We start from the raw sequence: 24,764 nt of genomic DNA on the forward strand, positions 1-24,764 counted from the left end.
TGCGTAGTAATTTTCGTATACTTTATGGCTACATCTAACCTCCTCATTAGACTGCCTACATACCCTAAATAGGGATCAAGCCATTCTTAGTTTACCATTTGTTAAACTCTTAACTTTTTGTAAAATATAGAGTACCACACTACACATCAACCATAAGCTAAACAAAAGTTGTCATCATGCCATACACACATTGTGCTTTCCAACATCATTCCACAATCACACCAATTAATAATATATACAATGCACCAAAATGTCGGGCTTGAGCAACACAGTTTAGACGAAGCTTTTATCTTTGAAGAATGGAATTTTGGATCGCTCAACAAAATCCAACAACATCAAGTTTCGAACCACTCAACGGAACCAAAATACCAAGCGGAATTCTAGACCACTCAACGGAATCACAGAGTAGAAAGGATTCTAGACCTCTCAACGGAATCCGAGTGGATATGATTCTGGACCACTCAACGGAATGGTGGAGTACAATGTATATCGTACAACTCAATGAAATCCAAGGTAGGATACGATTCTGGACCACTCAACTGAATCCAGACGGACTTGGGAACCAGACCACTCAACTGAACCCTAACGGAACCCAATTCTGGATCACTCAATAGAATCGAGTGGAAGTCCAAGGAACATATCAACTGCTCGAAGAAACAATGGAATAGAATATGAAACAAGCTTCGAAGCAACAAACCCCATGGCAATAGGTTAACAGTCCATTACTAGCCCTCACATTTCACCACATCATACCAATCATGCAAATCAAACCACATTTCAAATATGCATGTCAAATCACATTTCACAAATATTTCCAATCCACAAATTGAATCACATTTCATAACAATAGATTGATGACTAAATATAAAAATATATTTTAATAGAAATCACATTTATAAGACCAAGTCATATCCACAAGGATACTAATATGAGAAATCAGGGTAATAACCGTATCACATGTATTAAAGTCACTCATGAACCAATGTAGACCCACTAGACTTCACTTAGTCTCTAGTAGTACTAATTTTAGTATTTAGGAACGATTCAAAACATGTTGACCCAAAAGTCAACTCTCAATCAACGGTGGGGTCCAAAACCCTACGTAATTCGATCGGGAACATCCTCACACGAATTCCTAATCTGTAACTTCCCAAGAGTGTCAATAATCTTCTAGAACAATATCCTAAAATTTTAGAACGATCCAACAGTCGGATCTCCGCCAATCACTAAAATTAAATGGCCGTCAACATTTAGTTTTACAAACTTAGAAGTTCACTTCGGGAAGAGCCGTACGTCAGATTTAGGATCTGTAAGTTCCTAAAGTCCTCAAATATTACGTATAATAACATAATAAAGTTCGGTGACAATCCAACAGCCGAATCACATGAATAATGACCAAGTGGCGTACCATAATGAAAATAGGTTCAAACAATCAAATTACATCAAGTGGATATCGAATCTGAAATTAGGACATCTAATTTAGCTTAAAAAGCATCATCAGGCCACCGACCACACGCCGCCGCAGGTGGCAGTTTCAAGCGAACAAAAACTCAATTTTTTGACTAACTCTAAAAATTACCAAATTTTACAGGCAAATATATCTCAATGAGAGGAACAATTTTAATACTTGGGATAAGGTCCAATTCGGCTGGGAAACACCTCAAATAAGCATCGATCCATCGAAAACCCAAAAATGGATGTTCTTGATTCGACCTCAAAACGAGCTCCAACACCTTCACCACTGCTTGGGCTTTGTTCCTGAGGTTAAGGGAAGTCTATTGGTGGTGGTGGTTGGTGAAGTTAGCTTCAGGTTTGGTGAATCGCTGCTAAGAACCTGTCACACCCACTGTGCGGGTTTCGCAAAATGAAGGCCAAATTTTATCAATTTTGGGGTGGAATTGATAGAGGGAAGGTAATGAAGTGTTTCCCAGGTGGTTGTTTGATGTGGTTTGTCGGAAAAACATACGAAAAATCGTCGGAGTTACCTTACGGGAACCGGGTCGGGTCAAGGGTCGAAGGGAGGGAATCGAGTCGAGCGATTCTCCCTTCCCTCATTCCCCTTCTTTCCTCTCTTCCCATTGGCTCACTCTTTGGCCCCTCTTTCTGATTCGTTAGCCCAATCCCTCATTTCCCTCATTTTCTTCCCATCACAGCCACACACGTGAATGCTCCAGCAAATCTGGAGCCTTCCAAATAATGGTCAACTGACCATTTCTCCCCTGTCTTTGCTCGTCTATAACTTCTTCGTTATAACTCCAAATTACATTCCGTTTATGCTCACGCATTTGTATTGACGAGTACTATCCAAATATGTAAAAAAAAATAATCATAAAAGGACCAAATACTTCCCGAAAGTCCCGTTTAATACAATAGAGGCAATTTCGTCATTTTACTTATTGAAAAAAGATAGCTATACGCCGTAAATATAAACGTGTCGGAACTAAGAATACGAATATGAAATACGTACTTTTAAGAAATGAAATCCAGGGACAGGATTTCACATTATATTTCTGAAGGGATACAATGATTTGGTGTTGTTATCTTAGACAGTGGGCTTGTAGGTAAAATGTTAAGGTTTATGTCCTAAGGGCTCCCCTCTCTCTCTCTCTCTCTCTCTCTCTCTCTCTCTTTCTCTCTCTCTCTCTCTCTCTGTGGGCTATGTGTTGATTTCAAATCTATTCTTACATTTTTTTTTCCCTCCCCCCTCTCTTTTCTATCTATTTTTGTAGTTGATCTTTTCCCTTTCTCAAGTCATTCGACAGAGGTGGCCTTTTTGATGTGTAAATCAGCTTCAAAGGGTAGTCATATTTCTTCTGTATTGTCATGTGGTTTTACAATGTGGTATACTTTTTTTTATTTAACTATGTTCAGTTGGGTGGTGCCTTCTTCTTGCTACTTTGTAAGTGAAGGAAAATGTTTTGCAGATGTGCAATGAGTAGCAAACTTTTTAGGCTATTTGGTTGGTAAAACAAAGAAAACAAAACACAACCTAAACCTTCAAACAATTGCCTTAGGGATTTCCAATGAAACATGACATGTTAAAAATCACTACTCCCACAGATTTTAGCTATCCTTACTCTTGAGCATACACTTAACCGCAGTCACCACTCACTAGCTTGCATTTAATCAATTAAAACAACATTTTGAATGTGGTAACATGCCTTAAAGAATTCACTCAATTCCTCACTGGATATACTCTCTATCTTCACACAGATTTTCTGACTACACTCCCTATACTAAGTATATGTGAGAAGATTGATGTAAACATGTAGGCTAGCAATAACATATGTTATAACAAAGAAGGCACTTTCTGGAATTATTAATGATCTCATGAACGGAATGCCACTACTTAGACGCGAGAACCAGGGATACCATATGCTCGTACCAATTTTAAATTCTATATATTGAAACACATAACAATCAAGATAGAAGTCTAAGGGTTGTAACGGGGCTAAGGTATTGCCTAACAAAGAAAGGTAAGGATAAACAAAAGTTCTTAAAGTGATAATACGCAAAGTAATGAAATAAACTCTTAGGATTCAACTTTTGATTGCAAAAATCAACTTTAAACACCCATGGGAGATTCACACAACACTTAGGGCTAGATTCAAACTTTTGGACCCTTTCTTCAACAACCAATACTTGTGAGCTCATTCTCACTTATTTCTCAACTCTTTCTCTTTCTTTCCTTAACTTCTTCTTCTTCTTCTTTTTTTGTTTTTTTTTTCGTGCCCTCTTCTTTCTTTGGCACACAAAACGTACAATCTCATAGATTTCCAATGAAAAACCTTCCCCCACACTTGTTTTTTATGCAAAATGTTGATCAAAAGGAATTCCCTCTAAGTCATGCTCCACTATTCTTTAAGAACAAGGGTATGGATAGTCCTATTCTAGGCTAGGTAAGGATAATGTGGCTAACAAAGAAAATAGGCTAACTAAGGCTCAAAGGGGTTAAACCTACAATACATATGCAAAGGGTAAGGCTTTTTGGCTCTGGTTTAACTAAACAACTTCATCTTGTTATTTGTTATGCAATCAATTTTATGCTTTGAATGAAACGGGCATGAGTTCTAGTATTTGGATCTATAATGATGAAAACGCATTCTAAGTAGCAACCAAGTAAAGAAATAATGAGATCATGCAACGACTTTAGAAAACAAAAACATCAGAGATTAATAACTCTCCAAATAAAGTTTAGGCTCAAGTCCCTCTGGGTTGTAGTGTTAGTCTGAGTTCATTCCTTCAAGCATGTCACAAAAACTGATTTTTTCTTTGTGATTACATGTGAATTCGTAAGTGACAACTACAACTAAGCATAAACCAAAGAGCATATCAAACATCCTTTCATGTTTGTAACTTTCTTTAACAGTCATGCAATTAAAAACCAAATCCTCATCATTGTGTTGGAAGGTACCCTAAAACACCAACAAACATCAAAAACGACTCTTTTTGGGGTTTTCAAAACTTTTGTGAAATTTGTTTTTCAAAATTTTTGGATTTTCTGTTATAGGACACATTAAAACACTTCAAAACATAATAAAAACACTTAAAAACAGTGAGTAACAACTTTTAGAAGTGATAGGTGATAAAATTCGAAAATAAGTCATGAAAGCATCTATTTACACCCCCCCCCCCCCCGCCTCCCCCACACTTAAACCAAACATTGTCCTCAATGTTTCAAACATAGACTCACACACAAACAATCAAACAACGCAACTAACAAACATGACAATTATGGCAAAGTAAAAGCAATAAAGAGTAGGGTTAATGAATGCAAATTTGGTTATGGAGCTGGAGATTCCTAGGTCTTCTTTATTTGAACGCATAGGTTGCCTCCCAAGAAGCACTTGCTTTAACGTCTTCCAGCTGGACAATACCTCCATTTAAGCTCCCCTAAGGCCCATGGCATAGAGGGGTATTTCCTCCACGACAAGCTCCTCAAAATACTCATAATAATGATCTATGAATGGAAGGGGATAGTGATCCTTCCTGATTGTGGTGTTGAGCTTCCTTGGATTCGATTGGGTACCTGGACCAAAAAAGGTAACAACCTATTAGTTGAAATGGCAATTGGAATTGGAATAGGTGGCTTACCAATGTACTGCGATGAAGACTCTAAAGTAGCAACACTGTGAACAATGCCATTAAGGATGCTCTCAACCAAATTGGGTATTTTGAGGGCAGTGACGTGTTCCTTGTGCTCTACTCCAATTCCCTCTTCGATGGTGGTTCGAAATACATCCTTCTTGATAGGTGCTGAATGTTCATGCCCTATATTTTTATTCACATCAATGGTAAAACAAAGACGAACATCATTAGGATTCTTAACAGATTTAGGAACCTTGAATTTAATAATATCGCCACCAAACTCCATTGTTAACGCTCCTTTGGCCACATCAGTCTTGGTTTAGGCTGTTTTCATGAAAGGTCGTCCATGTAAGATTGGCAATGGTGGAGAGTGGGCTGAATCTTCCATCTCAAGCACAGAGAAATCGGCTAGAAAGATCAAACGGTTAACCTGCACCAAAAAATCTTCCAAGACTCCTTTCAGATATGCATTAGAACGATCGGCTAATTGGATAATAACTCCATCATTTTTAAGCTCTCCTAGATTCATAGATGCATAAACAGAATATGGCATGACATTAATGGAAACACCTAAATCTAGCATAGCATGTTCAAACCTTGTATTACCAATTACACCAGGGATAGTGAAACTACTTGGATCCTTGCATTTAGGTGGCAGCTTCCTTTGCAACATGGCAGAGACATTTTCACTTACATGTACCACCTCTTTCTCCCGAATTCGTTTCTTTGTTGTACAAAGCTTCTTCAAAAACTTAGCATACTTGGGAATTTGCTTTATTGCATCAAGAAGCGGGATATTGACTTGTATAGGGTGCTTAGGGGGTTGCGGCAATGGGTGTTCTTTCCTTGCCACTGCTCTTTCTTCTTGTTGCAGCAACTTTTCGTCCTCCTTTTGGGTTGGTTTTGACGTTTTTGAACTTGTTCCAATCTCCTTGCCATTTCTCAAAGTGATGGCATTGGCAGTTTCAAAACCTCCCTTTGGATTGATAATGGTTGAACTAGGTAGTTTGCCTTCTTTTCTAAACTGTCCGATGAATTCCACCATCTGCCCAATTTGCTTCTTCACTTCGCACATCTCTTTGGCTTGATTTTGTAAACCCTGAGTCAAAGAAGTTAGTATTTGAAGAATTTTATCATTATCCAAAGACATACCTGAATTTGGTTGGGCCGAATGTGGTTGAGGTTGTGTTGGTCTGAATGGCCTTTGAAATATCACAGGGGGTGGCTGTCTAAATCCGCCTTGTTGTTGAGGTTGTGGAGGCTCCTTCCACTTCATGTTTGGGTGATCTCTCCAGCCCGGATTGTAAGTGTTGGCGTATGGATCATGCCTTGGTTGATTTTGGCCTTGATATCCTATGGCATGAGCACTTTCCCATCCTCCATTCTCTATTAATTGAGGACATTGATCATTGGAATGTCCTTGCATAGTGCACATGCCATAAACACTCGCTCCTTGCACTTTGGATCCATCAACAACCTGTGACACAAGAACAATGAGATTAGCCAATTAGGATTAAATTTCGGAAATTGCACTTACCTCATTAACTTGGTGTTGCCATGGAGGGTCTCTTTAGCCAACTCCTTCGTATTGTTGTGTATTCAAGGCTCGATTCGCAATTAAGATCTTGGCAGCAACTGGGGTTTTGTCAACTAAAGCACCACTTGCCGAAGCATCTAGCATTTGTCTTTTAATTGGAATAAGTCCTTCATAGAAATATTGAATTAGAAGTTTTTCCATCATTTGATGTTGAGGGCATGAAGCAACTAGAGTCTTGAAACGCTCATAATACGGTAGAAAGGATTCTCCTTGGCTTTGTTGAATTCCACTAATCCTTTTCCTCAAAAGAATGACTCTTGAAGTTGGGAAGAATTTCTCTAAGAATGCTCTCTTCATGCTTTCCCAAGAAGTAACGGTTCCAGGTGCTAGTTCATAGAGCCAATCTTTAGCCTTGTCCATAAGAGAGAATGGAAAGGCTTTCATCTTCAAAATATTCCCATCCACGTTGATTGGGGTCATGCTGGAACATACTACTTCGAATTCCTTCAAATGCTTGTTTGGATCTTCCATGGACAGCCCATGGTATTTGGGAATATGTTGCAACAAGCTAGATGTAGCAAGCTAGACTTCAATTCGAACTCATCGGTCTTGCCTTGAGCCGCCCTAGGATATTGAATGCATAAGGGCACGACATTGTCTAATCTCAAGGCTGAAAGTTCCTTGATTGTTCTATTGTCCACAACCATGTCTTGTTCTTCCTCTTCCTCTTCTTCTTCTTCAATTTCAGATTCAGAGCTAGAACTAGGTGGATTGGGTTCTGATCGCTTCCTCTTCCTTCTCAAAGTTCGTTCAAAATTGTCGTCAAACTCCAATATATGCTCACGAACAGGTTGAGAACGTCGAGTCATAAACTAGTACGTAAAACAAAGCAAACAAAACTAAACTAAATCAAAAACACAAGAAAAACTGAAAACTGAAACAAATGGGAGATTAGCAATTTTGCTAATCCCTAGCAACAGCGCCAAAATTTGATGTGATATAAACTAGCACACAAATTAAACCTTATTTTTGATAGTTGTAGTATGTGAAAGTAGGGATCGTTCTAAGCCAGGGATTAGGAGGGATGCTAATCTACACTTATGAGACTTAAAAATAGAAAACTAAACTTAAACTGACTCAAAACAAACTGAATTGACTCAAATAACTCAAAACAAGCACTAAGGGGTGATTTGGACGAAAATCAACTTAAAACTAATAAGTTGGATAACTAAACTAAAGGTTGCACGAAATTAAGGTGAGTTAAGAGGTGAAAGGCTAGCTAGAGGGTCCTTCTCCACACATGACACATATGCATACAAATCGATTCCCAGTTATTATTCCAATAAACCATGAATGACAACGACCCAAATTAATTGTGAACTGCACTAATTAACTCTCAGATTTTCCTAAATTCATTGAATTGGACTCAGCGACGCAATCAAATTATTCTTATCAAGTTCCTTATATGAATTGCATAATAGATATACATATCAAATATCATTAAGTTCTATGAAAATCATAAGCATTAACAAGGCATTTGTAACTATGAACTACATGATACTCCTGCCATGGATTTACTTAACATAATCATGACTAGTGACTTCCATTACTTATAAATATAAGTTCATAATGATTAGGTGAAATTCCCTTATATTTTAGTATCAGATTCATGCATGGAAACTAAGTAGGCCTCCTTAATCAACATACAAGAATAAGTTATCAATCAAACAGATAAGTAAATCGCATTCATGTTTTACGAAACAATAACTGGATGTAATCAATTCATATAAAACATATGTCCATGGCTTCGAATTCACCTCTAGCTAAAAGGAAATTAGTTCCACATGTTCATCATAATTGAAAACCAAATTAAAACAAACATTGGACTAAAACTAAGAATAGAATACACCTAGAAACACTCCAGCAACCCAAAGGTCTTGGATGTCTCACATAGTAGTAAGTGGACATAAAAAAGACCATGATTAATGAGACTAAACCGTTAAAACTGACCATGATTTGTTGATGGAACCATGACGTTACAATTTAACTTTATGTTTTTGTATGTACGTCCAGAATTTGGTCATCACGTCTTGAAGAAACGTGACCTACGTCATACGATTAAACATTAATATTATGTCGTTTACACATTTACCAAACACATTTGTAGTAGATTGTGTATATCATTTTGTTTTGTTTTTCTATTTTCACTTATTATTGTCCGTCGATACCCCATCCTACCTGTATTACACTAGGGTTTAGACTCGACTGCACAATGGCATGAGAGGAGGAAAGGTCGTGGGCCCTGTTCGAACTCGCAAACCAATGTAAGCTAAATGAAGGATGTGATCATAGGGTTTGGCAACAGTCGGGCCGCTTCATCCACTTTGTTTTATAATCTGAACTATTCATATTATAAAGTAATAACCTTCTTGCACACACTTACGCACGTGCAAAATGTCTTTTTTTAATCACAACACGCTACACGATATTAATATTTCTTCCTCCAAAAATAGAGGAGGCACATGACATCTTGAAGAAACGTGACCTACTTCGTACTATTAGACATTAACGTTATGTTGTTTACGCATTTATTAAACATATTAAAAAATTTAAGGGCATCCAACGCCCGTGATAAATAGAAGGCCTTTTGCACACGTGTATGCTCCTATAGAAAGGCTAGTTTAGTAATTACGTGAACATAAATTTTCCTTTTTTAACACCAACCTCACAGCCATATCGGAATAGCATGCCCTATTTAAAAATAAAATAAAATAAAAAATAAAAAAACCCACTTTAGAAGAAACTGGTCATCATTGTCTCAATTTTCATAATTGATTTTTTTTTTTCACTAGGTGTGTGTGGGCATATAAAAAACAAAAATGAAATGAAATTGTTCACACTACATGAGTGGACATCTGCTAGTATCTAAACTACCTATTAATATAATCCTGGTTGTCAATCAAAACTCCATAAAATTACTATTTTAACCCCTTCACCAAAACTAAACAAAAATAAAAAAAAATATGGGTAAGTTAGTAATTACATGAACATAAATTTTGTTCTTTTTTACACCAACCTCACAAGCAGGTCAGTATAGCATGCTCTATTTAAAAAATTAATAATAAATTAAATTGAAAAATAAAAAACATGCACACGTTAGAAGAAACAACTCATCATTGTCCCAATTTTCACATTTTTTTTTCTCTAGTTGTGTGTGGGCATATAAAAAAACATAATGAAATGAAATTGTTCAAACTAGGTTTGTGGACATTTACTAGTATTTTTGTAAATTGAACAGTGTTTATTTTTTTTAACCATAAATAAATAATAAGAAAGACAAACTAGCCATAAAGAAGGAAGGCATTTTTAAGGTGCGGACCTTGAAAACAGACCTTGCATGTGGACATGAATCAGACATTCTTGATTTGCTGAGCTCATGATAGAACTGGGTTGGCGCGTTGAAGAGGGAAAGAAAGGCTGAGAGAGAGTTGGGCTGAGGAACCAATTTCAGCTAGATTGAAGTTGCATTGCGACTGTGACTCGGTAATCTTGTACCTTTAATTTTTTTTGTTCATTGGGTGTGTTTTTGTCACCTAGAAAGGGAGAGATTAAGGTTGTCTTCGCCGAGAAAGAGAGGTAGATAGGGAGGTGGTGAAGGATGTCAGGCTCGATTTCATGTAGGTTGACATTGTACTCGTGTTGGAGTTGACAATGTGGTTCATCCAAAAGCTGTGAAGAAACTGAGATTGTGAACGTGAGTCTCAGAAGAAATCCAGAACCACTGTTGTAATCCATTTCCATTCAACTTCGATTTATAAAATTATGGGATTTTACTTGGTTAAAATTGTGAAATTGGATTTTAGATATATAGGTGCAAAAATTTTGCTGGGTTATGACAAGTTGTGTTGTATTTGTGTAGATTTGTAGCAGGTAAACATAGAAGTGTAAATCGATGGGGGATGAGTTAGAAACAAAGAAATTGTGGGGAAAGAGATAATGTAGATGCAAGGGATCAATCTGGTGCAGGGAGTGTTGAATTAGTTTTTTCAACAGTAAATTATGAGTTGAAACCGAAATTTAAAATGGAGTTTGAGTCGTTGGATGAAGGATATACTTTTTACAACAATTATGCACTTGCAGGGGGGTTTGGGATTCGGGAGAATAGTAGTAAAAAGTCCAGTGATGGTGAATGTTGGTTACGGAAAGAATTTGTTTGTTGCAAAGAATGCAAGAAGATGGTGGATACTAATCCCAAACCTAATAAGAAAGGTAGGATGAGAGATGCTAGAATTGAGTGCAAGGCGAAAATTGCACTGAATAAGGGAATTGGTAGTGAAACATTTACTGCAATAGTTTTCAATGAATCACATAACCAACCTATGTCAAGTATGTCACACTTACTTAGATCGATTATCAAGTTTCAAAGGAAAAGACAGCAGTGATTGAACAATGTGTGTAGTCCAAATATTTCCATAAGTAAACAAGTGGGTTTATTGGAGGTGTAAAGTGGACGAACTAGAAACATTGGTTGCACCCCTAAGAATATGTATAACGTCGAACAACAATTGTGAGCTCATCTAATTGGGCATAATGCGGATATGTTGAAAGAGCATTTTGAGGATAAGAAAGAGAAAAAGGATTCATTTTATTTCAAGATGGAGATTGACGAAGGCAGAACACTTGGAAATTTCTTTTGGGTGGATGCTAAGTCACGACGTGCTTACGACCATTTTGGTGATGTGAGCCATTTTGGTGATATGATTGTGTTTAACACCACTTTCAACACCAATGTGTATGGGATGATGTTTGCTCCTTTGTTAGGAGTTGATAACCATGGTCAAACCACCAAGCCATTTAAATAGGTTTATTAATTGAAATGCCCCCATAAACTACCATTTACTCTCAATTTACCCCCTAAAACTGGTTTTGTCTCACTTTGCCCTCATAAACTAACATTTTCAACTCTTTGGGTCTCACTTCACCCTATTCTATTAAAGAATTGTTAAATTCAAGGGCATTTTAGAGTTTTTACACATCTATTTACCTCTAGCCTACACATTAAACCAACCTCAATGTCATTTTTGACAACTTTAGTTCAAACCACATAAGTTAGAGATATTATTTCAAAAAATAAATTATTCAATCAAACAAAATTTTAAGCAACAATGTGAAACTTTTGGTTGTAAACTATGCACATTTGCTTTAGATGTTTTTTTGGTATGGGAAGTATTTTGGACATGATATTTTATTAGTTTTTTTTTTTAATTATATTTTGTGCAACTGATCTGAGATCAAATTTCTATGGGTGAAACTTGTGGTTAGACCAATTTCAACTAGAAAGATATCTTGACTAATCATGTTTCCTTTATGCTGTAATGAGTATTTTCAAGTGCAAAGTTTTGAGCCAATATATGTGTGAAATCCCACCCTTGGATTTCACTATTGAAGTCCTGTATCTCATATTTATGTTCAATTTTGATTTTCTTTAATTGACTAGTTACCAAGTTTTGATTTCCATAGTTAGTCATTAAAAAACCGTAGACCTTTCAGGTTCACACTAAGTATTTTTGGATAGAGCTCGATCTTGCAAACGCTTAGACAAAAACTGTTCGTGAAACGGAGTTGTAACAAAGGAGAAATAAGCGAGTAAAGCCATGGGTAAAATGGTCATTTTGATTGTATAATTCTGGAAGGCTCCAAATTTTTGGGAGGGGTCTCGTTTGTGATAGCCATGTGGGTGGCCTTGATTGGACACCTCCTCCCCCTTAACCCGCCTTTGCAGCTCGAGCTGTTTTTAAGCGAGTTTCTTTGGCTTTTTACAACAAGCTCTGGTAGCAAGGCTCACAGCCACCACCACCACCGTTAGACTCACCTCGTCCTTCCAATCATAACCCATCTATCCTTGTCACCGTTTGGCCTCCATTCATGACGGTTCAAAGTCGCAGTTTTTCTGAAACTTCATGGGTGGCGATCGCCCACCTCCAACCACCCCGATATAGCCCACCACCACCATAAGACTCACCAAAGGCTGGGCTACAAAATCCATAGCTCTCACTAGTGATCCGACCATGTCTATTTAGTCTAATTTCGATGCTCTAGTTCCATTTCCATAGTCTGATAGATGTGATGCGATTGTTTGAGCCTAGTTATGTAAAGGAGCGCCACATGGCCTTTTATAATACACGAAGATTTGATCGTTGGTTTGTCACGAATTTATAGCATGTGGTTATACATAATATTGGAGGATGTTAGGAATTTACAAATCGAGAATCTGATGTACTGGTCCTCCGGATTGGATTACTAGGGTTGTTGACCATACTGCTAACAACGTTCACCTAAGGTTTACTTTTAGTCAAAAGTCTCAAATCGATCTTGAATGCTGAAATTACCATTAGTAGAAACTCGTATTACCATTAGTAGAGACCCGATGGAGACTAGTGGGTCTATCTTGGTCAGTGAGCATCCTGAGGGATGTGTATCTCAATATGCTTGCAAGTGGCCCTTTACCAGGATTTACGTGCGTATCAAGCTTCACGATGACAATAATAATAATGTGCAACTACTAGTATGAAGTGATAAGCTAAGGATCATATTAGAATTATTCCTTAGAGCTTGTACTTCTATGTGATTACATAATTGTTGGTCATATGGAATCGATTGTATGTGTGTTTACAATTGTGATTCTTGTTGAATTAATGTATGAGCTATGATGTGTGATGTTATGAGTGCACCATGTAGCAGTTGGTACATAGAGGGTCCTTCCTTGTTAATCCGCATTGGGGGACTATACACATTTTAGGGGTGACTCCGCCTAGTTAATCTGCATTAGGAGGGGTCACTGCTTACCTTGTTATATCATTTCAATAGATTGTGCTGCCTGGTTAATCTGCATTTGGGGACCATATGTGCTCTAAGGGTGACTCTTCCTGGTTAATCCGCATTTGAGGGTCACTGCCTGCTTGGGTACATTACGAACCACACTTTATGATGCTTGCCTATGGTCCTGCCTGGTTAATCTGCATTAGAGGGTCATTGCCTACTTGGTGATGTTATATCCATATGTGGTCTTATTTGGTTAATCTACATTGGGGGATAACGTTATCAGATGGATGCCTGTGGTCTTACTTGGTTAATCCGCATTAGAGGACCATACGCATTCTTGAGATTGGTTTTGTTGAGTGGTCTGAAACTGTATATTTGTTGGATTCTATTGAGTGGCCCGGAATCCTTTTCTTGATTCAGTTCCGTTAAGTGGTCCTGAACCTTATCTTTGTTGAATTTTGTTGAGTGGTCCGATGTCCATTTCCCTATTCAGTTCTGTTGAGTTGTGTTGGAACTAGATCTCTAGAAATATTTATGGTTCCTTTGAGCTGGACTAGAATGCGGAAACATAGGGGTTGTAATTTTCAGTCAAACTGTGTGGCTTTGGCCCTAGTGTTCAACATGTTTATGAACAGAAGATTTGATAATTTTTGTGAATTGATTTAGAAAGAACGATTGATATCTATGTGATTCCTTCAAGATTTCCACCTAGTTTATTTATAATCTTATAAAGTATGATTTTATAATTGATTTTGACTTGATTAGTTGATCAATGTGGTTGAAGATTATTATTGTGTATCGTTGGTTCATTGAAATGCTATTGTTGTTGATTATGGTGGAAACATTATGATGTATATGAACGATGAAATGACATATTGGTTCATTATGAATGTCGAGAGTTGTCTAGAACTCTATGTTTATGGCCAATGGATGTATGAGAAATTTTGAAACTTAATGGATGTGTGAACTATGAATGGCTTGATCCCTTTTTAGGGTACATAGGCAATATTACACAGCAGTTAGATGTAGCCACAAAATAAAAATGAAAAGTTATTATGTTGTTGGACCATTAATTTGTGTTTTGTTTATGTCTCGAAATCAAGGCGTGACGGTTAGATTGATATGTTCTGACGTCAATCCTAGAGGTATCTTGGAATCGGGGCGTGATAACATGGATGCCTTGCTAGTGAAATGATTGTAAGAACAAAAAATGTAACCCTTATTTTGGGTGATATAATGATTTTGTTGCTCGAAATTTTTTTATTGATAGAATGTTTATTTTAAAATGCCCAAAACTCATGGGTTTGAATTAGCGTTGTTAAAAATGGAATTGAGGTTTATTTAGTGTGTAGGCTAGATGTAAATAAATGTGTATAAAACAAAATGTCTACAATACCCTTGAGTTTAACAGTTTTTTAATGGAATGGAGTGAAGTGAGATCAAAAGAGTTGAAAATGTTAGTTTCAGAGGGCAAAATGAGAAAAAACTAGTTTTATGGGGTAAATTAAGACTAAATTGCAATTTCAAAAGACATTTCAATTAATAAGCCTTCTAAACGTGAAACATGTTCATTAGTTTGTCTCATAAATCATTGTATATCAGTGTAAAATGGATGAAATAATGCTATATACAAGCCCTTTTTCTAAGGGGATCTCCATTTCTGGTAAAAAATAGAGACTGGCTATAGGGCTTATTCCACTTCGAACTTTAATGAACAGAGCTGTCTATTTTTCAAGTTTCACGTTATAGAACATCCTTGCAAAATATTAGTCAAATCGGAAATGTTTGAAGAATCTAATTGAGTTCAAAGAAATCGAAGAGCACTATGTTGTAAAAAAATAGTGAAATTTCTTCAGTCTATCAAATGATAAAATGGTTTTGGGATTAAATTGATTTATTGCAAGGATAATCTATGAATGAAGACTAAAAAAATAGAGTTTAGATTGTTGAAGTTTAATGTGTAATGGATCCCACAACTAAAAAAGTAAAAAATAAAATAGAGATCCCTTTGGATCAAAGCCTTTATCCAAAAGAATCCTTAGGCAGGTCTAGGCGGGCACATAGGTAGGTCTAAGCACTCTTCCTTATTTTTTGAATGCCTACGAATTAAACATAACGGTGACCAGCCACCTAACGTCGATGTGGACTTTAAAAACAATTTTGAAGAGGGTCATAAGTTACGTATAATTACACTCCATAAGTTAAATAAAAATATAAAGGATGGTTGTGCATTAAAACATGTTCCAATTTTTAGCGGTCATTCTTTGCTCCAGATTCAATATTTTATTATTTTAAAATAGGTAACTTGCCGTTTGATCTCATGAACTATTATTCTAGTTGAAATTGATTCCTTAAATTTTTTTTTTTTTTTTTTTTTTTGTAAATTAACCCCCTGAACTATTTAAAATCAGTTAATTAACCCATTGCCATTAGATTGCAGAATCAATTCCATCAAATTCAAGGGAAAATTATTTATTTAATCATTAATTGTTACTTGTCAGCTATAACCACCAATAAAATGTTGACACATGAACACAAAATAATTCAAAAATATATAGCATAACATAAAAAACCAAATGTTTACATGGATCATCTCACATTATTTTGTTTTCACATGTCATAATTACATTGTTGGTTATTGTTTGTACCATACTTGACCAATCCCGAAACTACTAAGCACCGGTCAATAGCATACCATCAAGGACCCACAAGACTTTTCCTCCAACCAGGAGGCCAATCATAACACGACACATGTCGGTATCAGAAGCCAATCACAGCGCGACACGTGTCGATATCATAGGCCAATCACAACACAACACGTGTCAATGTCAGAACAAAGCTAGAAACTCTCTTCTATAAAAGGGGATCATTCTCCCACAATAATCCCTAATGTCATTTGACCTAAACTATTCACTAGAACTCACAAAAAGAGAGCTTGAACCTATGTATTTGTGTAAACCCTTCACAACTAATGAGAACTCCTCTACTCCGTGGATGTAGCCAATCTGGGTGAACCACGTACATCTTGTGTTGTTTGCTTCCCTATCTCTATTCATTTACATACTTATCCGCATTAATGACCAGAGCAACCTAGCGAAGGTCATAAACCTCACACTTTCTATTGTACCAAAGTCCTCACTGATTTTGTGCATCAACATTTGGCACCGTCTATGGGAATCGCATTTATTCCTACACTCTCCAACTTTGTCAAGCTAGTTTCCACCATTCGCACACTTTCCTTCGACTAGGCACCCCTCTCCAACATGGGGAGTGAAGGGAGACACAGCACGTAGAACGACACCCCCCTTGTACTTAGTGCAAAACAATGAAAGAAGGAACAAAAGAGGTTTGCTCTTCAGGCTAAAGTCGATGAGCTAGAGGCTCAGAATAACAAGATAGCGATAAAGAATGAGATCCTCCAGGAGCAGTATGAGAAGCTCTTCGGAATGCTCCATGAAGCTAGGCATACTCAAACACACGAACTCATCGCCCCGGGGGAAGTCAACCACCACCTGGGTGCCCCCCAACACGAGGGATCACCTGCCTTCAACATGGATATCCATAATGGGGAGCGAGTTACTCATCAAGGTGTTGATCAACATGAGACCTCTCTCGACCCAGCTGCTTCAACCTGAAGCAAGAGAAGTGGAGGACGGCACTTTCTTGCAGAAGGAGTAGAAGGATCAAAAGCTGTTTATCGCGACTGTCGGGACTTCCTGAGGCAACGTCGGGAGAACCCCATCCACATAAGCTCGAAGGTCAATGATCCAAGGGTTTCTGAAAGGTTCGGTCCTCTTCCATGCCCCAAACCAATTGCCAATCTAGGGAATGAGCGACATGTCCTAGAGGAATATGAAGGTACGAGGGACTCGAGGGCGTTTCAACAGGCTCGCCTTGGAAGTCAGTACGGTGAGTCCAAAGAAAAATCCCATGCCCTTGACCAAGCTTTCCTACTTCCAAGAGGAGATGGAGACTTACGGAAGAAGGATCCAGCAGTACCTGACTCCACTCAAGACCCCCTTGTCCTACAACTCCTTGAGGAAGTAAACAAGTTAAAGGCCGAACAACAGGCCGAAATACCTAACTGGAACCAACCTAGGCCTGACCCTCTTACAAGGAGGATCCTCGACACCCCCTCTAAGTAAAGACAAAGCAGAAGCTTGGCTTACAACTCTACACTGGAAAGGGGGACCCGATTGAACAGCTTAACCTCTTTGAGTCCACCATGGCATATCGGATGCACACTGACGAAGAACGATGTCTTCTCTTCCCCTCTACCCTCTCTGGCGGAGCTCTGAATTGGTATTGCTGTCTTCCACCTGAGACAGTAAACTCATTTGAGGAACTGAGGAAATTATTTGTCTCTCAACACATCTTCCAGACAGATCGCTTGCATTCCGCAGATGACTTATACACTATTCGCCAGAAGCCGGATGAGTCACTACTGATAGGAGCATATTTATGCGACTTAATTGGCTTGTTCTCATGCATTTATGTTGTGTTTCTTTAGTTATTTTAGTCCTTTATGCCATTTTCGTGTGTTTCTAGGTTCATATGGCTAAGGAAGCAAAAAGGTGCATTTTGGAGCAAAATTGGGCTTGGAATGGATAGCATATGCTTGGAGCAAAAGGAATGGACGAAATTGAAGACCTAAAGATCTTATGTTTGAGCAACATTGAAGACTCCTATGCATTTTAGAACACAAATAAAGTTTTCCTTGCAACCTAATTGCCTTGCCGTGGCCTTCCATAAGTGGTTCCCTTCCTTGCCGTGCAAGAGAGGTCTTTGTTGCCTATTCTATGTCATTAAACTACATTCCTTTTTACCTTAATCTCAGCCACACTTTACATACTTTTTCTATCCTAAATCCTTCCCTAATTTCAGCCTTAAAACACATTCCCTTTCTTACAATTCAATGCCGCAAGTTACTTTCCCTTTTTCCTTTGATTTCTGATTTCATATCTCCTTTTCCTTAGGGATTTGGGGGTCCAATCCTTTCCTAAAATTATGTAATAAACCTTAGGATATTTTCTGCCCAAAATTTCCCACCATAGCCGCACCCTACATGCATTCACTCTTCATAATTCAGCCACATGCACTTCCCCCTTTACCATTGCAGCCACCAACCAACCTAGCTGTCACCCACATGCTATCCCATCATCATTCCCTCTTTAATCCATTCAGCCACATGCTTTCCCATTTCATTATTCAGCCACATCCATTCACTCTTCATGATGGCAGCCACATTCTCTCCCTAGCTGTCATTCCATTCATATTCCCTCTTTAATCATTCAGCCACCTATAAATAAACATCCATTGCAGCCACAAAAGGGGGGATTCATTAACCATTCACGCTAGAAATTCATTCCCTCTCTCTAACACAGCCATACTTCACCATTCTTCATATTTTCTGCCCAAAAACACTCATTGCCGTCCCCTACATCCATCCCTACCCTAAACACATCATTCTACATCATCCATAACCCCCAAAACTCACCAAAATCCCTTTGTGCCGTGCCTTCCTCCACCATTCTAGAAATTCATACACACTTCACACCATCACACAACCATTCCTCCATACAAATACCACCCCAAAACCTATCCTTAGACCTTGTGCCGCAACAAAGAGGAAGAGAAGAGGGCCTAAACGTTCATACAATTCAAGTTTGAGTTGTTGGAATGTTTAGGTGTTTCTTTTCCTTTGATTTCAATGTTTAATTTCAATTCTCTTTGTCTTGTACGTATGAGGAACCAAACCCCCCCTGGCTAGGGGGGGATTCGAAATACATGTTTATGCTTGCGATATGATTTGATTACTTCTAATTGCGTTTCATAAGTTGTGAATTCAATTTACTTATCTATGTGAATTACATTGATTTGTGTGTGTTGATTGAGAGTGCACGCTTAATTATCATGCATAAATTGGATGCTAGGATATAAGGAAATTTCACCTAATCGTTATGGAATTATATTCACAAGTAGTAAAGGTTGATGATCTCAATCGCGTTAAGTAAATTCTTGGCATAAGTTTCATGCAATCATAGTAACAAGTGCTTCGTCAATGCTTATGGTTTTCATAGAACTTAATGATTCTTGCTTGTATCTCTATTATGCAATCATGTAGGGGACTTGTGGGGAATGTTTTGGGTTGTCGTATACAATCATCCAATTCAATAACGTTAGGAAAATCTGAGGGTTAATTAGTGCAATTCACGGTTAATCTGGGGCGTTGAGAATTCATGGTTTATTGAAAAGCAATTGGAAATCGTTTTATATGCAAGTATAACATGTGTGGAGATGAACCCCTTAGCTAGCTTCCCATCCATTCAATTCCATCACATTCATATTTACATTCTGCCTTTAAATTACAATCTGTGCATTTAGTTTAACTTCGTCAAAACCTCAATCCCCCTTTGCTTTAGTGTCCAATTTAGTTAGAAAGTGTCTTAGTTTGTGTTTATAAGTGTTTTGATTCAATTTGTTACACAAATTCGTCCAAATTCACCAAAGTGCTCAAAACTGCCTAGAAAGTGTTTTTAAGGCAGTTTTGAGTGTTTTGGGTGCTGTTTGAGTCTTTTGGTTTGTTTTAGTGTTTTAAGTGTTTAGTTTTGCATTCTTTGAGTCTAGTTTAGTGTTTTAAACTTTATTTTACGTTTTTGAGTCAGTTTCCAAGTGAGTTTGCAATCCCTCCTAATCCCCGGTTAAGAACGATCCCTACTTATATCTATACTACAATTGTCAAAAAGAGGGTTTAATTTGTGTGCGTATAATTCTCGCATCAACTACGAAAGTATGCCGACCGCTTCAGCCATGAGTATTCTCACTGCGCTGAGGCAGATGACAAGACCGCCCTTAAAGCCTTCACGGTAGGCCTACGCGACTGTTTGTTCAAGTACTTGATCAATGCTAACACTTGGAAGACTTACTCTGAGGTAATGGCACAGGCTTATAACCATGCCTCCGTCGAGGCAAGGACATATCAAAGGAAACTCCCTATAGTCATTCCTTATTAGCAAATAGGGAGTGGAAGCCAAATCCAACCGAATAAGAAGACCTCAACCTTCCAAACAGCAGCGATGCTTCCCCCTGCCCTACCTAATACCTCGCCAAGTCAACAGGCGTATCATTCTCAAGGCAAGAGGAAAGACTTCCATCCTCACCAGTCTCATTTTAATAAAAAGAGTACGAGGCACTATCACGATAACCAAAGGTATCACCACAATAATACCCGCCTCCAGGCAGTCAATACAGTGGGCCAAACACGTGTCAAGAGTGGTCTTACCGCGAGGTATGAGACATACACACCTTTGAACGCCACATGCACGGCCATTTACCCCAGTATAGCTCACTTGATACCAAAGCCAAGGCCGAGGGAGCCAGATTTCAAGTCCACGAAGAACACAGGCATGTTTTGTGGTTACCACGAGTATAATGGCCATGACGGCGAGAAATGTATCACCTTCCGTGATCATATTGAAGCTTTGGCACGTGAAGGAAAAATTGACCAGTTTCTCCTTCACCCTCCAAGGGATAACCGCAACCAACGCCAAGTGAATGTCATACATTCCATAAGCGGTGGCACACCTATATCTGAATCTTCCAACAGGACCATGAAAAACAATAAACGAACGTTGAAGCCTGGCCACCAAGTGTTTCACGTGGAAAACATCAGGGAAGGCAAGTATCAAAAGCCTAACTGGGATCCAATATGTTTCTACCCTGAGGAAGAAAGAGGTATCATCTATCCTCACAACGACCCACTGATTGTGGAGGCTCACATAGCCAACTTTGATGTACGACGAATCCTGGTCGACACGGGGGCGTCAGTCAATATCATGTTTGCTGAAGCTTTCAAATGTAGCTGAACACATGCTCGATCACTCAGTTTCTCCTCTGATAAGCTTATCTGGTGATGTCGTGCAACCTTTAGGGAGAGTACATTTACCCTTCACCATCGGTACAGGCCCGTACACAGCCACCATCACCACTAACTTCTTGGTGGTTGACTGCCCAACGGCATACAATGTCATCACATGCATTAATGATCTCAAGGCTGTGCTATCCACACATATGTTGTTGATGAAATTTGCAAACCCCTATGGCAATGGTTACATCAGAGGAGATCAACTTAGTGCACAATCATGTTACAACACTTCAGTCAAGCAACAACACTTGCATGTACCCGAAGAAACACTTTCTATACATGACCAAGTTATCAAGACCAGCTTAGACAAAGCCAATTTGAATATTCACGGTGGTAACAATCAACCCAACAATCCTCGAGATGACTCTTTCACCTTGCAAGCACAACCTGCTGAAGAGTTGGAGAAGGTCTCTATCTCAAAAGATTATCCAAATTGCATAGTGAAGATTAACACCACCTTGTCACCACCCATTTGATTGGCATTGATCTCTTTTTTGCGAGAGAACACTGAAGTCTTCGCTTGGTCATACGAGGACATGCCAGGCATCTCTCCTGATATCATCTGTCATCGCTTGAGTATTGATCCCAAGACCAAGACAGTGAGACAGAAGCGAAGATCTTATGATGCTGAACGATATGAAGCAATGAAGGCAGAAGTTGAAAAACTCAAAAACATATGCTTCATCCATGAAGTCAATTATCCAATGTGGGTAGCAAATGTGGTCCTTGTTAAGAAAAATCCGACCAAGGAAAGTCTCTTGCTTCAAAAGATCTTGTGGAGAATGTGTGTCGACTACACCGACTTAAACAAAGGATACCCGAATGATAGCTTTCCCCTTCCTCTCATTGATAGACTTGTAGACTCTACAGCAGGGTGTGAACTCTTGAGCTTCATGGATGCTTACTCAGGGTACAATCAAATCCTCATGAACCCTTCGGACCAAGAACATATGGCCTTCACCACTGATAGAGGACTACATTGCTATAAAGTCATGCCATTCGGCCTAAAGAATGCAAGGGCGACTTATCAAAGATTAGTCAATTCAATGTTCACTGAACAGATTGGGAAAAGCATGGAAGTTTATGTTGATGATATGTTAGTCAAAAGCAAACATGCTGACCAACACATTGCCAACTTGTCTGAAACCTTCTCCATCCTGAAGAAGTATCGAATGAGGTTGAACCCCAACAAATGCGCTTTCGATGTGGGCTCTGGAAAATTCTTGGGCTTCGTGATTAGCCAACGAGGCATTGAAGCTAACCCCAAGAAGATCAAAGCAATCATGGACATGAAAGAACCAGTAACCTCAAAAGACATCCAGAGCCTTACTGGCAAGGTGGCAGCCTTAACTAGGTTCATCTCTAAGACCACAGACAAATGCGTTCCTTTTTTCAAATCACATAAAGGAAGTAAGAAGTATATTACGTGGACCGATGAATGTGCCGAAGCATTTAAGAACCTCAAAGAGTACATGAGTAAAGCCCCTCTGCTTTCCAAACCTGAAGTTGGTGACACCCTAATTGTCTATCTATCTGTCTCAGCTTCAACAGTCAGTTCCGTCCTCATTCGTAGGGATGGTAATATCGAACGACCTGTCTACTACGTTACCAAGGCTCTACAAGATGCGGAGACACGATACTCCAACATTGAGAAATTAGCTCTAGCATTAGTCATGTCTGCTTGGAAACTTCGCCCCTACTTCCAAGCACACTCCATCATCGTGCTTACCAATTACCCCCTCCGACAAATACTTCAGAGTCCTGACACTTCGGGGCGAATGATCAAATGGGCCATAGCACTGGGAAAGTTTGACATCTCCTACCACCCAAAGCTAGCTGAAAAGGGCCAAGCAGTTGCAGAGTTCATTGTGGAATTCACTTATTCCGTTGACATTTCTCCTACACCTGAGGCAGCGGCTTCATCACCCTTGGAACCCCGGAAGGTAGAACCAACACTCCCAGTATGGACTCTATATGTTGATGGCTCATCCAACCAACAGGGTTGTGGAGCAGGACTAGTCCTGACTACCCCCGACAAAGTGGCAATGAAGTATGCTCTTCACTTCAAATTCAAGGCGTCAAACAATGAAGCCGAGTATGAGGCCCTTTTACCAGGCTTACGTTTGGCCAAACACCTTGGAGTTAAACAAATTAATATCTTCAGTGACTCCCAATTGGTGGTTAACCAGGTCACGAACAACTTTAATGCTAAGGATAACTCCATGGCAGCGTATCTTGCGCAAACACAGCTTTTGCTCCAGCACTTCCACTACCAGATCACCCAAGTCCCTCGAGCGGCAAACAGTCATGCATACGCTTTAGCTCGCCTCGCCTCAGCAGTGGAAGACAAGATTGGGAGAAAAATTCATGTCGAATTGTTGGCAACACCAAGCACCATGGTCACAGAAGTGTGCAACTTGCAACAGGGGGATAGCTGGATCACCACAATTTATAAATTCCTTGTTCATGGCACTCTCCCAAATGATAAAGTCCAAGCTAAACAGATTCGATACAAGTCTACCCGCTACCTGATCATTAATGACCAACTCTACAAGCGAGGTTTTAACTTACCATACTTACGGTGCCTCACACCTGCGGAAGCGGAAATTGTCCTTCGAGAAATACATGAAGGAGTCTGCGGAGATCATGCTGGATCTCGATCCCTAGCACACAAGGCTTTTTACCAAGGATATTACTGGCCAACACTCAACCAAGATGCCATCAGAATATCCCGGTCATGTGATAAGTGTCAACGTTACGTAACTATTCATCACTCCCCTCCCGAGCCTGTTACTCCTATGATCAGCCCTTGGCCCTTCACCCAATGGGGACTTGATTTGATCAGCCCAATGCCTGCAGGAAAGGGCAAGGTCTGCTATGCAATCATTGCAGTTGACTACTTCACAAAATTTCGTATGGAAGAACATCCTTTGCAGATTTGGCATTCCTAATGCGATAATTACGGACAATGGGCAACAGTTCGACAACAAGAAGTTCAGGATGTTCTGTTCTAAGTTCAACATCAACTTATGTTTTGCCTCCCCAGCTCATCCCCAGTCTAACGGACAAGTTGAGGCCATCAACAAAATAATCAAGCGTACTTTGAAAACCAGCTTAGACAAGGCTAAAGGTTGTTGGCCAGAATTTGTACCCCAAGTTCTTTGGTCATACCGCACTTCATATCGAACTTCAACAGGAGAAACTCCATTCTCACTTGCCTTTGGTACAGAGGCTGTTGTCCCAGTTGAGCTTGAGCAAGCAACTTTCCGAGTCCAGAACTACATGCAAAGTGAAAATGACAAACAACTCACCCTCAACTTGGATCTAGTCGAGGAACACAGAAACCAAGCTCACTTGAGGAATGTCGCCTACAAGCAGCGCATCTCCAACTAA

At 39.1% G+C, this 24,764-nt stretch overlaps 1 protein-coding gene across 1 annotated transcript; it reads left to right on the top strand.

The window, feature by feature from the left end:
- The first annotated feature begins 21,907 nt into the window (after window positions 1–21,907).
- Window positions 21,908–24,764, top strand: LOC125474003. The gene is made up of 2 exons (XM_048577435.1): window positions 21,908–24,241; window positions 24,351–24,764. The coding sequence occupies exons 1-2, from the start codon at window positions 21,908–21,910 to the stop codon at window positions 24,762–24,764; spliced, it is 2,748 nt and encodes a 915-aa protein (XP_048433392.1).

This window comes from the organism of the source record quoted next, unplaced genomic scaffold, assembly GCF_019419815.1.
Source record: "Pyrus x bretschneideri cultivar Hongxiangsu unplaced genomic scaffold, Pyrus_bretschneideri_v1 Contig113, whole genome shotgun sequence".
Classification (NCBI taxonomy): Eukaryota; Viridiplantae; Streptophyta; class Magnoliopsida; order Rosales; family Rosaceae; genus Pyrus; species Pyrus x bretschneideri.

Excerpts from the sequence above, each read along its gene's own strand:
- LOC125474003 (XM_048577435.1), top strand. The coding sequence starts at position 21,908 with ATGCCAGGCATCTCTCCTGATATCATCTGTCATCGCTTGAGTATTGAT. Across the intron at positions 24,242-24,350 it reads TGCCTGCAGGAAAGGGCAAG|TTCGACAACAAGAAGTTCAG; the intron begins GTCTGCTATGCA and ends AATGGGCAACAG.